Source organism: Daktulosphaira vitifoliae, unplaced genomic scaffold (genome assembly GCF_025091365.1).
Source record: "Daktulosphaira vitifoliae isolate Bord-2020 unplaced genomic scaffold, ASM2509136v1 Scaffold_1, whole genome shotgun sequence".
Lineage (NCBI taxonomy): Eukaryota > Metazoa > Arthropoda > Insecta > Hemiptera > Phylloxeridae > Daktulosphaira > Daktulosphaira vitifoliae.
In genome coordinates this window covers 34794691-34812815 of record NW_026099572.1, presented here as the reverse complement: position 1 = coordinate 34812815, position 18125 = coordinate 34794691, and the positions used below count along the sequence as shown (strand labels likewise).

Below are 18125 nucleotides of genomic sequence, written 5' to 3'. Positions count from 1 at the left end.
TTCAATATGAAACAGTTAAATCAAAATAAACTGTTAGATAAAATAGATACACAAGTATTATAGTATTTTATTTTAAATTTAATGTTCATTTGTTTTTTTCAATCAAACATTTCATTAAAGAAAATTCGTATTTTTGCATATGTAAATAATTAACAAATTATATTTTAAATTACAATTGTTCATATATTATTAAAGTACATAATAAAATTTTATTTTTGATCATGTTTTTAAAATAAACTTGTGACTACTACTTATAAATACTCTTGTTACAGTAATTCTTGTAATTCAAACATTTTTGATAAGTAATTTTTAATTCTCTTAAAATAATAATATGTTACTCAATATAGTGAAATTAATTATTATTTTTATTCAAACAATCAACCAATCGATTTGTGTTGATCTAAATCACATTACACATGCGGACATACAGACTCTTGAAAGGGAATTTCCAAATATTATGAAAATCACACTTCAAAATCATCCATATTATATAAAATCAAACAATGGCGTAATGGTTTGTCCAATACCTTACAGTCAAGCAGTAGATAATGAAGAAGTTCCTTATAAAGGTATATTAATAGAAAATGAAATTTTGGAAAATGTAGTTAATGAATGTGTAAATAATCACTTTTATACTTTGGCTTATATAATCATTTTGAACGCTATTGAAAGTATGGGCTTTACATATATGTATCGATTCTGCGAGTTTGCAATAGAAATGAATAAAAAACGTGCTAATATATTTGATGAATTAGAAGACTTTAGTGAACATCTTGAGGAACTTATACTGATATTTAATAGAGAATTGTTTTCACCTGAACCATATGAATGTATTTTAGAAGTTTACAAAAAACACAAACACAATCATAAGAAGTACAAGTTTAAAAAAGTAGACAGAAAATACAGAAAGGATTTACTAAGCTGCATGAAATTAATGAAAGATAAAGTACACTTTTTAGCAGAACCTCGTGTAGAATCAATAAATACTATGTCTATAAACGAATTAGAAGAGTATTCTGACAATAATAATAAAGTTCTTAGGAATGGGTTGAGTTTATGGTCACAAATTTCTAATTACAAATATGTAATTGGAGATAAAAGTAGGGAGGAAAATTTTTTTTAAAACGTTTTTTATATAACATAAATTTTTAAGAAAAAAAAAAGCATTTTTATAATTTGTGAAATATTTTCCTGCAAATATTTGTCAATTAATTTCAAGATAATAGAATTATTGGCTAATTTATAAATATAGATTTATAAAAATTCAAATTATAATATAAATATATATTCGATGTTAAAGAAATTAATCTTCGAAATTGTCGGCTATTTGTTTAATTGGTTTTAAATTCGTAAAGAAATACTGAAAAAGCTTTTGAACTAAAACTTAAAACATAAAATTTGAAAAAATAAATACCAATATAAGTATTTAACAATACTATTCATATTTACTGTAGATCAAAGCTTTTGTGGCAGGTGTAACCGTTTGTGTAGTGGTATGGTTGATACAATTTTTATTTTTGTACCATGCGGACATGGCTGGTGCTGTGATTTGTGTTATAGCCTTGTGAAAAAGTGTCCAGTATGTCATCAAGATATTACAAGTACTCAACAACTAAATATACTAACACCTACATCAATAGTTGAAGGAAGTAAATAAATTATAATTACTATGTTTGGTAATTTAGATTGAGGGGTTTATAGATTTATTATTTTTTGCATACGGCATATTAATAATTAGCAAATTGAGAATAGTTAGCTCCCTTTCAGAAATACCACTAATATAATATATGCATTAAAAATTACATGATTATCTACTTTACAAAACTCTATACTTTAAACTTTACTTAGTAAAGTGTCTACAAAATTATATAAAAATACTTTTAAATATAACTAATGACAAGTTTTTGAAAAATAATTAAAATGAACACGTATGATTATTTTAAATACTTGTTAAAACTTTTATGCAATAACAATATGATTATAGTATTGTACGACTTTTGATTTTAAATTGAGCTGAACTAAACTTATATTTCAATAAAAAATTTTTTTTTTGGTATTGCAATGCTAAAAAAAAAAAAGATAACGAATAAAAATTATTTGAAATTTTAAGTTTTGTTCAAATTAGGAGATTACGAAAGGCAATTACGAAGTAGGTAGAATTTTTTAACAAAAATGCTACAGAAAAAATTGTTTTATTTTCAATTAGTGTATATGAACTTTTATATATAATTACTATTCCGTTAATCAAATTTCTCTTTTAACAACTATTGCCTTTTGATAATTACGTTCAAAACATATTTTATTCTTTTTATTATTAATATAAATAACAATATTTTATTTTTTTCAATTGTAGAATAGCTGTAGTTTTCTTAAAATTATTATGGAACTATCAACATTTTTTGTTAAAAAAGTATTTAAAAATGGCTATTAAGTGTGGCCATTTGTAAATATAGAAATTTTGTTAACATTACTTGGGGGGTCATGAGGTCGATTTCTTTTCCTTTTATATAATTTTCTGTTACAATATTTTAACAATTATAACAATAATTAAAAATGACATAAAAAATTTCTTAATCTAAAATATCTTGCCACGCACCAGGGGAAAAATTTTGTTTTCTCTATATACAGAATGATTTTTTTTATCATAACCCACTCAATTACATACAGAGTAATAATAATTCAAACATTTTTTTTTTGTTTTCCTTAGTTACACATTGTTCTTGAATTATTAACTACTTAAAACTTTTTATGTTCATCTCTTATGCCTTGTAAGGGTGTCAACTTTGTTTTTTTTAAATGGGAACACACATTTTGAATTTAATAAAATGTTTGAGTTTTTTATAACATTGCTGTCACAGTCATGGGTTGTTTATTATCAAGTATGAGTATCAATAGATATACAATCTGTATTGTCAGTTAGTGTATTTATTAACTCACAACAATGTGCCTTACTACCATTGATAATAACAATGCTGTGTACCTGCTAATATCGATGTCATAAAAAACCAATTAGCTACCTGTATTTATAATTCCTCGTGTATTATACATGTATATTAACTCAAAAATTTGAAACTTTAAGTGTTTATATATAATAAAAAAATAAAGGTATATTAAAAATTCAAACGCCATTTACTATTAAATTAAAAATTCAAACATTTTATTAAATTCAAAATATGTGTTCTCATTTAAAAAAACAAAGTTGACACCTTTATCAGACATAAGGGATTAACTTACATAGTATTACATAGTGAACACATTTATTATTTATATTTATGAAGTATATGTGTTATGTATAATTTACAAATAATATTCTAGTTAAAATTTAGTCGTATTATGTATATTTTAAATATTATAGTAGATATAACAACAGAAATTCAGTTTTCAATAACCTTTTAATTTTCTTGGTATACTAATTTGTGTACAAAAAATCAAATATTGCTGTTAAAAAATGAATCTTATTTTTTTGACAAACGAAAGAAAATATCTTTCTTGACACATATTATAAAAAAATCTAAAAAGCCACAGATCTACAAATTGTTGTCTATTTAAATATTGTATACTTGGTTTATATTATTTATATATAAACCAAGTAACTAAGGACTAAACAAATAAAAGCTAACTAATGCAATATATATATATATTTATTGAATTTTTACTACTTATACTTATTTACTTAAGCGCGTGCAGTTTGTTTTTACTTTAGTGCTTAATATCATTGAGTGAAAATTAAAATAGTTTCCCACTCCCGTAAACTTTTGTACTATAAAACGAACTAATTTTCAATATTTGTAATTAGATTATTTAACCGTGCAGCCAAAATGTGTCTTACATCGACGAGAAGCACGTTGTATAAGCTGCTTCAAAAAAATACAAAATATGAATCCTCCAAATAAACACGTAATGAGTCCATGTGGTCATGGTTGGTATTGCAGTAAATGCATTGATAATGCCAATTGTACAGAATGTAACCTGATAATCAAAGATAAATTACGTGTAAAATTGTTAAACAATGAATAAATGTAATTATGTTATTTCTTTTAATAATATTATTTTTAATCATTTACGAATATTTTTGTTTTCCTAATATACAACAAGTTCCTCGTTTGTACAAAATTACATTTTTAAATAATGCTATTCAAAATTAATCATTATAAAAACTTGACTAAATTACTAGGCCAGTGATTGCTACTATATGCTTGTTACTGGATATTATACTATCAATATATTATATTGTCTGTTCATGATGTTACAGCTTTAGTAATTTAAAATTGTATTATAATAAGCGTAAGTAATACTCGGGAAATGGTATTTTTTTTAATAGTTATTTCTCGTTTGCACTGTTCCTCTCGTCGAAAATTAAATGATTTTGACACGGAGGAGATAAAAACCATTATGTTAAATTTCACCATGAGAACTGTGCTCCGTATTATAGTAAGTCAAAATAAAACGAAGAGGGGAGGATATCTAAGTGAGTGAGTTGAGTAGAAGAAAATTGTTACTTTATTTCGGGGTGTTGTTCGAGGATTATAAAATTACATGAATTTAGATTCTTATTGACTTTTAAAATCTTACCTGATAATTTTCCCGTTTCTTACAATATTTTTATTAATAATATTAATCAATAATTAAAACAAATCAATTTACTTTGTAACTTTAACAGTTGAGAAATTCGACAATGATGATTATAAATTATGCGTGATGGTGTTGAGAGTGCATTAGGAGCAGCAACTTGAGTATCTGGAGATAGATACTCTCAAGCCCTCAGGACTGACTGCTTTTTATAGTATTTTGTTTCCCCGAATTATCACCATTGTCCCATTCTTGCAATGTTATTATTTTATTGACAAGTAATCATAAAATTTAGATATTAATATATAAATAGCATCAAATATATAAATTAATACATAAAATATATAAATTATCACATTCGAATAATATACAAATCACTTTGATGTTTTATATGACGTCAGTATAGTTTGTTTTACACATTGTGTTTTATTATTAAGATAAGAGTAAAAAGAACTGACAAGTATAGTCATCTTTAATCGCAACTTATCTGACTGTCAATCGTAATATCTTTACAATAAAACAAATTAATCTTAATAAAAACCAAAAATGTAGTTTAAAATCACTATAAAAATACATTTATATGACTACATTTTAGTATCACTATAACTGTTATTATTATATTAATCTGTTTTAGTAATGACTTTTTTTTTTCAATTATTAAGTATTTTACATTTTTTTTTTGGATTTAACTTTAAAAAGTCAAAACACATATATAAATTAAAATTGAATCTATATTTTTAAACTAAATAAACAAAATTATAATTTGATAGTTAAATAACAAAATTTTTTTTTTTTTTGAAAAAATTACCATCCGAACTAAAACATATCTTTTTTTATATTTGATTCATTATAATAAACAATTTACCATTCAAGCGAAGGCGCTTGCTACAAAAAAAAAAAAAAGACACAAAAAACAATAGACTGACTGACTTACGACAATAAACTTTACACGGATGACAATTGACACGAAGGTCATCGATTTGCCGTGCTGGGCGAGTAAAACAAGACGCTGGAGATCAGCTGTCACACGATATAATATAATCAATGATGTTTATAACAACTGGTCTACTAAATCTTTGCTAAAAGCATTCTGTACCAAACAACCATGATGTTTTTATTTTTTTAATTTTTTTTTTTTTGTGTCTGTCACTACTTTTTCTCAGCTCTGGCTGGAACAATTTTCTCAACGATAGGTCAAAAGATCATAAATCGTATCTAGTTGAAGATATTACCCTCAAAAATTGAAAATTTTATGCTCGTTCCTCATAAACGCAGAAAATCCCCTCAAAAATTATGATTTTTAAAATCGGTAAATTTCGACATTTTTTTTTCTAAAAATTGCCATAACTTATTTGGAAAATGAATGAATCAAAATATATTTTTTTTTATTGTAACTATAGATATTTCTGTCTCATTTAATATAAAGTTTTTGAAAATCTGTACACAGGAGGGAATTCATAATAGCGTTTTCTGCACAAAAATTAAAATTTTTAAACTTAAGNCATTTTCTGCACAAAAATTAAATTTTTTCAACTTAAGTTTTGAAAATGTTCCAGAAAAATTAACACTTTTATATGTATCTTAAATTTTAGACTTATGTAATATACTTAACTATTAAAAAAAAAATTCTACTTATAAATCGTCTTCATGGTAAAAAGGGCTGTCATATTTAAAAATATGCTACTTTTATGTTAAATTTCTTAATATTGTATTTTAATATAATTTAAAATACCTCATATGGGGAATACACTGATTTTAATGAATATTATATAAATCTAATTGACATAGAATATATAGTTAAAATTATTTTATTTTTTTATTACTTTTAAGTCGAGAAAAATAACTTTAAAATTTTAAGTAACTTAAATTGCCAATTTTATCAACCGACAAATGTGACGTACAGTTATGGAATCCGTAACACTGACGCTAGAGGTACGAGGATTGATTCCGCCCGTGACAATGAATTTTTCCTTTAATTCTTTTTGAGTTAGAAAAAAAATGTTAAAATCATTTTTTTTTTATCTCATTTAGATTCAATAATTTGAATAAATATCCATAACCACCTCAAACCCGGTGCTCTACAGGGCTCACGCTTCTACGGCGCTTTAGCCCCCTCGGCCTGTCCTTACAGGTAGGCCACTGATTCCAGTAGGAGTACTCGGCTGCGCTGAGCACGACATGTTGCGTGAAAAAAATATAACTTCAAAAGCAGTTTACCAGATAATTATTCCCACTTGTAAATTAAACATTTTTACTTTTATAAATATAAATGTAATAACGAAATACTTATGTGTATTAACAACTATAGTTCAAAGTTATCTTATTCTTATTATTCCAAACAACAAATAGACGAAAGGAAACTTAATAATTTAAGTTTTGATTCTAATCGATAAAAAAATGTTAAATACAGTGTTATCGGTGAAAACTACAATCAATAACATAAATTATAAACGAAATTTAAATTCACAAAGTAAAATCATGTCTTATTAGAAACTATGCAGGTGGACTTAAAAAAATAAAAATTGTAGGCAGGCGGTAAATTTCAAACGATCACAGCGGGTAGAATATTGATTAAATTTTAGATTTTTGGAATTTTCCACCTTCCATTTAGATTACAGTGGTATATGAGGTATACAGAAAAAATTGTTTTCATGGAGAAAAGTGGCATAAGAAATGCGGGCGGCGTGGCCTAGAGTTCCCAGAAAAATAAATGCTCATAACTTGGTGAAAAAAGATTTCAACGAAATTTTCAGGCTACCTTTGAGCAAACCAGGTAAAAATTTTAGAATTTAAATCGAAAAACGCTAACGGCAATACGCATTTTTGATAAATTTTTCAAACGCTCACGGTGTGCTAAAAAATTATTCTTAAAATAATAATTTCTAGAACTACATCGCCGAGTTCGTTTATTAAAAAAAAAATTTCAAAATAGTAGATCGTTAAAAATTTATTCCAGCACTGGCTAATTTTATAATGATTTGTTATATAATAAGATAAACATATATATATATTCATAAATATAAATTTAATGTAACTTTGATATAAAATGTTATTATTTATTTGTAATTTATAATAGAAAAGTATGTTAAAAGTAAAAAGTACATTTTGCAAGCATTTTTAGAATAGTACTACTTCATGTTATAATACCAACGTATGGTCTAATATTCTTGTAACAACTTATGTGATTATGTTTTTCATTAAATCCTTACTAATTGATAAAAATGAATACCTGTAACGCTAAAAAATTATAATGTGACCCATCATTGATAAATTAAAAAACGTGTTCCTTATAAAGAAATATTTTATAAAATTCATAAAATTTTGTCTTTTTAAACCAATAGAAAATCTATTTTTGGTGAAATTCGTTGTCGTTTATGTAAAAAGAATTACTAACTAAAATTTTTTTTTATGGCTGCAATTTATATTGAAGAAATATCAATAAATTATTTTTATTTTTCAAGAATGCTTAAAAATATTAAAGAAGTTAATCTCATAAATTTCTACTCTACTATATGAGATCTTTTGAATTTGTTGTAATTTGACGTATTGTATTGAACTGTAATGTTATTGTAGTGATAGCAAAGATTTTGTTGTACTAAAATAAAAATTCTTATTTTCAAAGGAATTTTCATATCTTCTTCTTTAGTATTCAGTCCTGAGATTAGTTTGTAGCAATTCTCCACTCTTCCCTGTTACTTGCTTTTCTCTTTGTCTCTTCATAAGAAATACATCCTTGGTCCTCTATTATTTGTTGCATATATTCCATTCGTGGTCTTCCTCTAGCATTTTTTCCTTCCAAGCAGCCTTCTATAATCAATCCTAGCAACCCACCATGTCTCAATACGTGTCCAATCCATTCATTTCTCCTTTTTTTGATACTACTCCATAAAGTTCTTCTTTCGGACATTCTTTCTAATACTTCCTCGTTTGTTTCCATACCCGTCCAACTTATTTTGAGCATTCTTCTGAAACACCACATCTCGAAAGCTTCTATTCTTCTTCGCTCTTCTTTGGCAATCGTCCAAGTTTCGCTGCCATACAGCATTATACTCCATACGTATGTCTTCAGGAGATATATTCTGGTGCGTATGCTAATATTTTTTGAAGTAAAAAGTCCTCTCTTTTTGTTAAATGCTATCTTAGCTTGGCATATTCGCTTTACTATTTCTTTTTTACTTCTGCCATCCTTACTTACTATGCTTCCCAAGTATGCGAACTCTTCTACTTGCTTTATTTCTTGGTTATTTTGCAGATGTATTCTTGTCGTAATATTATAGCTCCTGCTGCATACGAGAACTTTGGTCTTTTTCGTATTTATTTTCATGCTCATTTCATTGAGCAGAGTTTCTTCCATACACCATAGCATCCTTTGCAATTCTTCTTCATTTTCAGCTATGACTGCTATATCGTCTGCAGTTACCTGCACCTACACCCAATATTGTAGTAGCTGCTGCCCTACTACAAGTCCCTTTCAGTCGCTTTTTACGATAGGCAGGAACAACCGATGGTCTATTCTAACCCCGACCAACAGGGGATATATCTTATAAAAAAAAAATTGATATTTTGAAAAAAAATTATTTTTGATATTACAGTCATTTACGAGTTTTATAATAGATTATTTTTTATTTTTAAGAATCTTGAAAACACCTACCTTTAAAATCAAAATTATTTAAAATTTGTGAATTTTCAAAGATTTTAAGAAGAATTTTTAACAGAATCAAAAATATATTTTTATTTATCAATATTTTGAGTTGATTTCAAATCTGCAATCAGATTTTTTATATGACCACTAAACTTTGAATTTATTACTAATTAGTTAAAAACTATAGGATATTACTATACGGAATAAAGTTTTGAATATTTCATTATAATCATCTATTTCTTCTAGTGATGGGAAGTATCGAATAGTAACTACCGAACTATTTCATAATCATTCAAAAGATATTCGAATAATAAAAATAGTCTATAGTTACACAATAAAATCGAATAGTTTTTAAAACTATTCGATAGTTTAAAATATTGAAAAATGTCCATCACTAATTTAATTACCAAGGGTTACATATAAATGATTAGTATTTCTATTAAAATGATTTATTACGATATAAATACTAAAAATAAGATAACTGATTTTAACGAAATATTGGGCTTTTTCCGTAAACTGTTAATAGTAATTATATAAGTTCCTTGCTTTATATCAATCTAAACATAACCATTTTTTAAATATTCATAAAATTTTCTATATGAAGATATCAAGTTCAAACCTGCATGTAGAATTACAAAAAAGGTAAAAGTTAAAATATTTTTAAATTATAAACTTTCATAATGATCAACTGTAAAGGAACCAAAATATAGATAAGCATGACATTTTGAATCAACATTTTACACGGATTATTTTTAACATATTAAAAATGAAATCAATTAAAAATGTAAATACACGTTTTTAGAAATTAATAATAATATCAAAAAAAAAGAGACCATAGAAATAGTGATATGATTTTACTGTGTAATTTAGTATAAAAACAAATTTTATACAATTATTGTTTTTAGAGTTATTTATTTAAAAAAATATTGTTGAATTTATAACTTTTTATAGAATATATTTATCTAAAATTCTAAAATTAAGGGATTTTTTTCCAATATTTGATGGTTATTAATTCAACTAGATTAAAATCGATTTCAAACTTCCAAGCTGAAATAAAAAAAAACCCAGCACAGTAGGGTGGCGGCACAGTGGGGTCGTGGCATATTTGGGTCCAGTATAGATGATATCTGACAATGATTAAAATCACTATTATAAAAACGCTTCGATACAAATCTGTAGATAGTGTTTAATTAAAAAAAAAAAATTTGTCAAAAAAGTAGGTCAAATGAGAGCTGAGAAAATAAATGATAGCAACAAAAAAAAAAAACCACATAGTAAAATAATATTAATATGAATTTCTTCTCACGAGAGGAGACTACAGTAATAAAATCCTTGATATTTATTGAAGTTATTGAATCTAAATGAGATAAAAATAAAATGAGTTGAACATTTTTTTTTAACTCAAAAAGAATTAAAAAAAAATTCTGTGCCACAGTTGTGATAAATCCAAGTGTTACCGTTTCAAAAACCGTACGTCTCATTCATCACTTAATAAAAATGAAAATTTAGCTAGTTCAAATTTCAAAGTTATTTTTCTCGACTTCAAAAAAACAAAAGACGATACATTTCAGTATCTGCGTTTTATTTTGAGGTTCGATCTGATCGAAAAATTTACAGAAATGGCCCGGCCCGTCCATTACAAGGTTCAGTACATCAAATTTTTTATCGTATATAGTAATTATAACTAGAGCCCCGACTTAAATACCTTAAAAAACATTGTAATGACACGTAAAATATCAATAAATAATCTGTAAAATTTCCTTTAAATAAAAATTATTCTATTAAAATGCTTTAATACAAAAAAAGCTTCTAAAAACCAAAGAAGTGTAATAAAAAACCCAACCCATCACAGGGGGGTCAGGGCACAGTGGTGCCGTGGTATAGTTGGATCAAGTATAATGATATCTTTTTTTTTTTTTTTTTTTCTTCCACTTCTCGACTTTAATGTGGACCGCCCTGGAACTGCCGTTAGGCATTGCTTCAGGGCGGCCCATGTCGCCTTCGCTTCTTCTTACCACCGCGCTGTGACCCGACCCAAGTTCACACTAGAGCCGAATCCCAGCGCGGCGTAGCCTCCCCCGTTAGGCGGACCCCACTACAGGGTCCGTTGCCCGGGTTGGACCACGTGGAGGTGGGGGTAGGCAGTCTTCTCCATTGTTGGCCGGGTTAAGAACCCGACCTTCTTCTTTTTTCTTCTAACAGGGCAGTCCTTGGACCCGTTGCGCTGCGTTACAGTGTCGGCGTGATCGGGCTCTGCGGGGCTACGAAACGTCGGCACGAGCGCAGCGTCCCTAGCTCGAAGAATCGGGTGCGTCCTCAGGTTGCGGATAGAGGAACGGCCTGCAGATATGCAGGTTAGCCGCAAAATAAGCAGTCCATTCATTTGGACTGACGAATAAGCGGTCGCGGACAGCGAGCCCCTCGATCGCTCGTTAACCCTGCAGATATGCAGGGTAGTCGTGATATAAGCCACTCCAAGAGTGGACGAATAAGCTGTAGCGAGCGAGGGTAATTTCACAACGGGCGGGTGGGCCCGATAGCCTGGTAAGGCGACCACCTAGGTGAAGGTAACACCGAAAACCAATCCCCTGGCGGCAGGTAAAACCCTCAAAACCAAATATGGAAGGACACCAGGATAAAAAAACTGTTACAGTGCCAGGAGTTTCGGAGACTCCAGGACCGGCTGGGGAAAGTGCTAACGCAGGCTTGACCCAGTCGTTATCCAGCGACTGGGAAAAACCGTTGGACTGTTGAGGCAGGGTCCAGGGGGCGTTCGCGCCCAAGTTACTGATGATGAGGAGACGTTTTGACGCTGGCCTCAACCACCTCGTCTCTCTCTCCAGAGCCGCGGAGGTAGAGGGAAGCCTCATGAAGGAGGTGCCAAATACTCATTTGGCATTCCTTCTTAAACAGATAGCCCTGTCGTGCCAGGCTCTGACTGAGTTAAGAAGCTCAGCTGAACCACGCCGGAAAAGGAGGAAATGACTGCGACTCCGACCATGGTCAACGAAGTCAGAGTACTCCGTGGTGTCATCGACAAACGGAGAGGTATGGGAGTCCATAGAGAGGTCCAGGAAGCGACGAAGAAACTCGAAGCGGTACTGGAGGGAGAGAGGAGAAGGAAGCCGTCGTCAAGAGTTGGGGTCCATCAGGCCCCACCCGATGAAAGAACCATGCTGGGTCGGGTTGAGAAGGTACCCACCAAGGAAGCGGGAACACAAATGGAGCACCCCGAGGCTGCAGTGAGCGTCGGCGAACTGAGCACCGGAGTCGCTGCGTCGAATACCCTTGGGGAAAGCGCACCAGACGGCGACCTGCCACCCACCGCCAAGGTGGTCAAACGGGTACGGAAACGCCGGCGTAAGAAGGCTAATGGCAGGAACGATGGTGAAGCGGGTGTCCGATGAAACGATGGTGCGCCACAATCGCAGACTGCGGTTGCGGCGGGCGTCCCAGAACGTGGTAGCGCCTGCGGTGCCACCGCAAGATACGTGGTCGGACGTAGTCCGCCGTAAGGCTCCTAACCGGTCGGCGAAACCTCGTCCAAACCCCGAACCTCCCGTCTCAGCACAGAGACCCGTCATAAAGGCGAAGGCCCCGCGGACCGAGGCCGTTGTTATCGGTCCTCTTAAAGAGGACCAAAAATATTCGGTCGTGGTCAAGAGGGTGATGGAAGGCGTCGATCTTCAGGTGCTGGGCGTTGTGGTTTCCGGTACCCGCAGGACCAAGACGGGAGCGGTGCTCCTGGAGGTCCCGGGAACCGGTGCCCAGGCCGACCTGCTGGCCGCCAAGGTCAGCGAGGCATTGGACGGCATGGACGTCCGCGTACATCGCCCAGTGATGTCCGCGGCGTTCATGCTGTTAGACGTGGAAGAGTGGATAGTGGAAGAGGACGTCGTAGGGGCGTTGACCACTATCCTCTCGAAAGAAGGGGTTGGTGTGTCGGTCGGTGCGGTGTCAGTCCGACTTCATGGTAGTGGAAAGGGCCGCTACGCGTGGTGCGAGGTCCCCATCAACCGCTGGTCGGACTGACACGGCTCCGGGTGGGATGGGGCACGTGCCCATCCCATCCGGGTCCCACAGGATAAGGGACCGCGCTGCTACAGGTGCCTCGAAAGGGGCCACGTGCAAACGGCCTGTAACGGCGTCGATCGGACCGGCGCGTGTTTCACGTGCAGGGCAGCGGGCCACAGGGCGAGGGATTGCCCCAAGAAGGTGGGAGGAAAGGAGAGGCCTACTTAGGGTATCTCCCGTTCTCCTCACCGTTTGTGTATGTTTCTATGTGTTTGTGAATTCTTTTATGCCCACCCTTAGCTAAGTCCTACCCCCACCTCCACGTGGTGTGACCTGGGCAACGGATCCCACTCTAGGATCCGGCTAACGGGGGAGGCAACGTCGTGTTGTGACTCAGCTCTTGATTAATTTCGGGCTGAGTCAAAAGACGGCGGTATGAGTTTTATGCGACGTTGGGCGCCCTGAAGCAATACTTCACGGTAGTTCCAGGGCGTCCAGCATTATGTCGACCGTGAAAAAAAAAAAAAAAAAAGGGCATCCTTGGAGAGGTTCTTACACCTGAAGCAGGCCTTCGACCGGTCCGGTCCCTTGCACGCGTGGGCTATGTGCCCGCGTTCTAGACACCTGTAGCACTGAGGTCCCTTATCGAGAATCTTCAGTCTACAGGACGTCCATCCGACCCGGACTCGGCCTAGACCTGCCAGGCGATGAGCAACTTTGAGGGGCACCTCGCACCTCGCATACCGTCCTTTACCACCGATGTTAGTGAGGACCGTAATAGGTCCCACTTCTGGCGGCAATTCTCCATTTGGAGAATTCAGGGCGGCGCTCAGTGCTTGGCGCACATCTTGCTCCTCCTGCCACTCCTCCACATCCAGTAGGAGGACACTGCAGGTCATCGAGGGACGTTGTACCTGCACGTCCATCTCCTGTAGGGCCGCCTTTAACATGGCCGCCAGAAGGTCCGCTTGTTCCGCTGACCCCCTGACCTCCAAGAGGACGTCCCCCGTCTGTGTTCTCCTGGTCCCGGACACCTGGATGCCCAGGGCCAGAAGATCAACCGCAGCCATGGCTATACCCATAACTGTGGCATATTTCTGACCCTCCCTCAAGGGGCCGATCACCACAGCTTCCGTGCGTGGCACTTTTGACCGCAGCTTCGCTGCATTCTGGCTTCTTTTTGATTGTGGAGGTTTAGGCGCGGTCGCCGTCTCCTCCTTCTTCTTTATTGTTCCTACCTTCCTTCCTAGTACTTTGGACCACAGCGGTTCAGCGGGAGTACCTCCCGCATCCCCTTCTGCAGACCTCGGGTAGTTTGCCCGGTTCGTCGCTCTCTCGTCAGTCTGCGTCTGGGTAGGCGCGACTGAATCGGAGATCGAATCTTGGACAGCAGGGCGCTTTTTCTTCTTCTTCCTTTTTCTACCCGTCACGTTGGCTTCCTTCGGCTTGACGACCGGTGGATCCTTTTTTTTTTTTTTTTTTTTTCCCTCCCTTTCGACCTAATGTGGACCGCCCCGGAACTGCCGTGAGGCATTGCTTCGGGGCGACCCACGTCGCCTTCGTCTTCTTACCACCGCGCTGAGATACGGCCCAAGTTTACACCAGAGCCGAATCCCAGCACGGCGTAGCCTCCCCCGTTAGCCGGACCCTACTAGAGGGTCCGTTGCCCGGGTTGGACCACTTGGAGGTGGGGGTAGGCCGTCTTTCTTCTTCTTCTTGGTCAGATTTGAAACCTGACCTTCTTCTTTTTTCTTTCCATTATTTGGGCAGTCTTTGGAAAGGTGCCCCTCCTTCTTGCACCTGAAGCAAGCCTTTGACCGGTCCGGCCCCTTACATGCGTGGGCAATATGCCCACGTTCCAGACACCTGTAGCACTGAGGACCTTTATCAAGTATCCTCAGCCTACAGGTATTCCACCCAACCCGGACTCGGCCTGGCTTAGACGCCGGTTAGTGATTTTAATCACTGTCAGATATCATTATACTTGATCCAACTATGCCACGTCACCACTGTGCCGCGACCCCCCTGTGCTGGGTTTTTTTACAACAACAATCTACAAATTTTCTATCGCTCCTTGTTTTTAAAATTTTGCATTGACTTAATTAAAAATAATATTACTATTCTGTTCACTAGACTATAGGTTCTTGATTAGACTCAGAGTCATGAGTTATGCCTTTTTTACTATTTATTTTATCTTTTTCGTCAGAATAACATACCCAATATTTGATGATCGCCATTTGCAATTATGATTAATGCGTCATTTAGTAGCCAATCATCATAGTTTTTACATGTCCTACTGTAATTTTTTTTTAGTATTGACGAATCATTAAAAGATATAAAATGTAAATTACATACATAAAAAAAAATGTAAATAGTAGTTATCAAAGTAACCCCAAGTTAATTATCATGTTAGATGTCGTTCACAGTACACGTTTCGTTTCAATTCATCTTTCATGTGTCAGTAGTCGAAATTACGTACAAAAAGTGATACGTTGCGTCCATATTGTGCATTTCATAAAAAGAATGAGCGTATATTAATTTTAGAATATTCACAGGCAATATTAACGCAGGAAAATAATGATTTCACCAATAATCTATACAATTTAAAATTAAGTTTTATGAGTACATAGTTTGAGTAGGAATAAAGAAAAATGAAGTGATTGTTAATAATAAAAATATATTAGGTAAATTAAATAACGTGTAATAATAAATCAATAACGTGTTTAACTGAGTTAAAAGGCATAGTTAGATTTTTATTGATAAGAATCTATGTCAGGAGTTAAGTAGAAGGATCATATATAGCCACCACATTACTTTAGGTAGACACACAAGGTTATTCAATCTCACCTATCATTGATAACCGTCAGTACACATGAAATTATTGAAATTAAAGAATATGGCATTTAATCACGATAATTGGTATATTAATAAATAAAGATCACTCAGTTTTCTATCTTATTTTTTTCTTACAAACCTTTGTACTCATACCCCGAGAAATATCTTTATTAAAAACAACAAATAGTAACTCCAACCTCGACGCAAACCCATATTTTTATTTATTTATTTTTGAATTACTATAAAGCGTTTTGTGTTAGGGAATAATATACGATGTTACATTAAGAAAACATTTTCTTGCGTATAATTTAAAAAAAAAGTATTTTAAATTACAATTGTTCAAATATTACTCAACTATATACTAAAATTTTATTCTTGATCTGCTATTTAAAACACAATTGTGACTACTTCTTATAATAGTCTTGTTACAGTAATTGAACATTTTTTAGTTAGTAAATAATTTATTTCTAAACTATTTTATTTTAATTGATGAACATTTATGAAATTTAAAAATTATTGAATAATCTCTTAAGATATTAATATGTTACTCAATAAATTGAAATTAATATTTTTTTTTATTCAAACAATCAACCAATCGATTTGTGATGTCGATCTAAGTAATATCACATGTAAGGACTTGAAAGAACTTAAAAAGGACTACAAAAATATTATGGGATTAAAGCTTATGGATCATTCCTATTATAGGAGTTTGAAAATGGATAAAATGGTTTGTCCAGTACCTTGGAGTCGTCTAGTAAGTCATAAAGAAGTTCCTTATGAAAATATAGAAATAATAGACAGATCTTTGTCGGATATGGTTGATCAATGCTTAAAATATGAACATTGTGCTCTGGGTTATGCAATCATTTTGAACGTTGTGGAAAGTATGGGAATTACATACATTTATCGGTTTTGCGAGTTTGCAAGAGAAATGAATAAAAAAGGTGCTACAATATCAAATCAATTAAAACAATTTNATGGTGCTACAATATCAGATCAGTTAAAACAATTTAGTAAAAATCTTGCTAAACTTATATCGATTTTTAATAGAGATTGGATTTCTTCCGATTCGTATGAATGTATTTTAGATGTTTACAAAAACCACAAATCTGAGGAATACAATTTTAATGAAGAAAACGAAAATTATAGAAATGATTTATTAGGCTGTATGCATTTAATGAAAGATAAAGTGCACTTTGTTAATGAACCTCGTGTCGAATCGATGAATAATATGTCTGTAAATAAATTACAAATTACACAGAGATATGATAATCGCATAATTTCAAAGCTGATGGATTTGGATAAATATTATCTTTTTTTTAAATATATAACTGGAGATATATGTAAGAAAGTAGAATTTTTTTTCTATCCAATAAAATGTGTAAAAAAAATAATTAATTGTTACTTTAGGTCCTAAACTTTTATTACATAAGACAATTTTTTTATGAAAAACAAAAAATTTATTTTTATAGTTTATAAATTATTATCCTGTATTATTAATCAGATATAAGACAATAGAATTTATGGCTAATTTATTAAATGTCGAATTAAATTATACTGTAAGTATAAAATTCGATTAAAGAATATACATGTTCAAGATATACCTGTTTCGGAGGTGTCCGCTATAGTTTTTATTGAGTTTTAGAAGCTTAAAATAATGCATTANAATGAGTTTTAGAAGCTTAAAATAATACATTAGAAAATAATTCTTAGAATTCTTTTGAACTTAAAACTAAAATATATCTAAAGTTTAAAATTTTAACTTTATTAACTTTAAATTTATTTAACAATTATTTCTTTTTTTTTTTTTGCTGTAGATCAAAGCTCTTGCACTTTTTGCGAGGATAAAAAATTAAGTGGTCAGGTCGATAATATTCATTTTTTTANAAGTGGTCAGGTCGATAATATTTATTTTTATATTCCGTGTGAACATGGCTGGTGCTGTGAAACGTGTTCTGAGAAAATAAAAACGTGCCCTGTATGTTATGAAACGATTACACGTACCCAAGAACTAAATATAATTACACCTGCGTCAATAATTAAAACAGGTATATAAATTCTAATT

At 32.9% G+C, this 18125-nt stretch overlaps 2 protein-coding genes across 4 annotated transcripts in view; both read left to right on the top strand.

The window, feature by feature from the left end:
- The first annotated feature begins 298 nt into the window (after positions 1-298).
- Positions 299-4059, top strand: LOC126894368 (uncharacterized). 3 transcript variants are annotated; one of them, XM_050665324.1, is made up of 3 exons: positions 299-1100; positions 1455-1601; positions 3797-4059. In XM_050665324.1, exons 1-3 carry the CDS (start codon positions 332-334, stop codon positions 4015-4017), a joined length of 1137 nt encoding a protein of 378 aa, XP_050521281.1. In that variant the 5' UTR covers positions 299-331; the 3' UTR covers positions 4018-4059. The 3 variants fall into 3 exon arrangements, with proteins under 3 accessions (XP_050521281.1, XP_050521280.1, XP_050521282.1); XM_050665323.1 differs by having other exon boundaries at positions 1455-1649; XM_050665325.1 differs by lacking the exon at positions 1455-1601.
- Positions 4060-16730: 12671 nt separating this feature from the next.
- Positions 16731-18125, top strand: part of LOC126910486 (uncharacterized) — a 37155-nt gene continuing 35760 nt past the window's right edge. The window contains exons 1-3 of the mRNA XM_050693108.1: positions 16731-17403; positions 17878-17924; positions 17958-18108. Coding sequence (XP_050549065.1) covers positions 16731-17403; positions 17878-17924; positions 17958-18108 — 871 coding nt within the window. The remainder of the gene's footprint in view (positions 17404-17877; positions 17925-17957; positions 18109-18125) is intronic.

Bases quoted from the DNA above. Each gene is read 5' to 3' on its own strand.
- LOC126894368 (XM_050665323.1), top strand. From the start codon at position 332: ATGTTACTCAATATAGTGAAATTAATTATTATTTTTATTCAAACAATC. The intron at 1,101-1,454 runs GTAGGGAGGAAA...TATTTACTGTAG, and splicing joins ATATGTAATTGGAGATAAAA to ATCAAAGCTTTTGTGGCAGG. The intron at 1,650-3,796 runs GTAAATAAATTA...ATTTGTAATTAG, and splicing joins TACATCAATAGTTGAAGGAA to ATTATTTAACCGTGCAGCCA.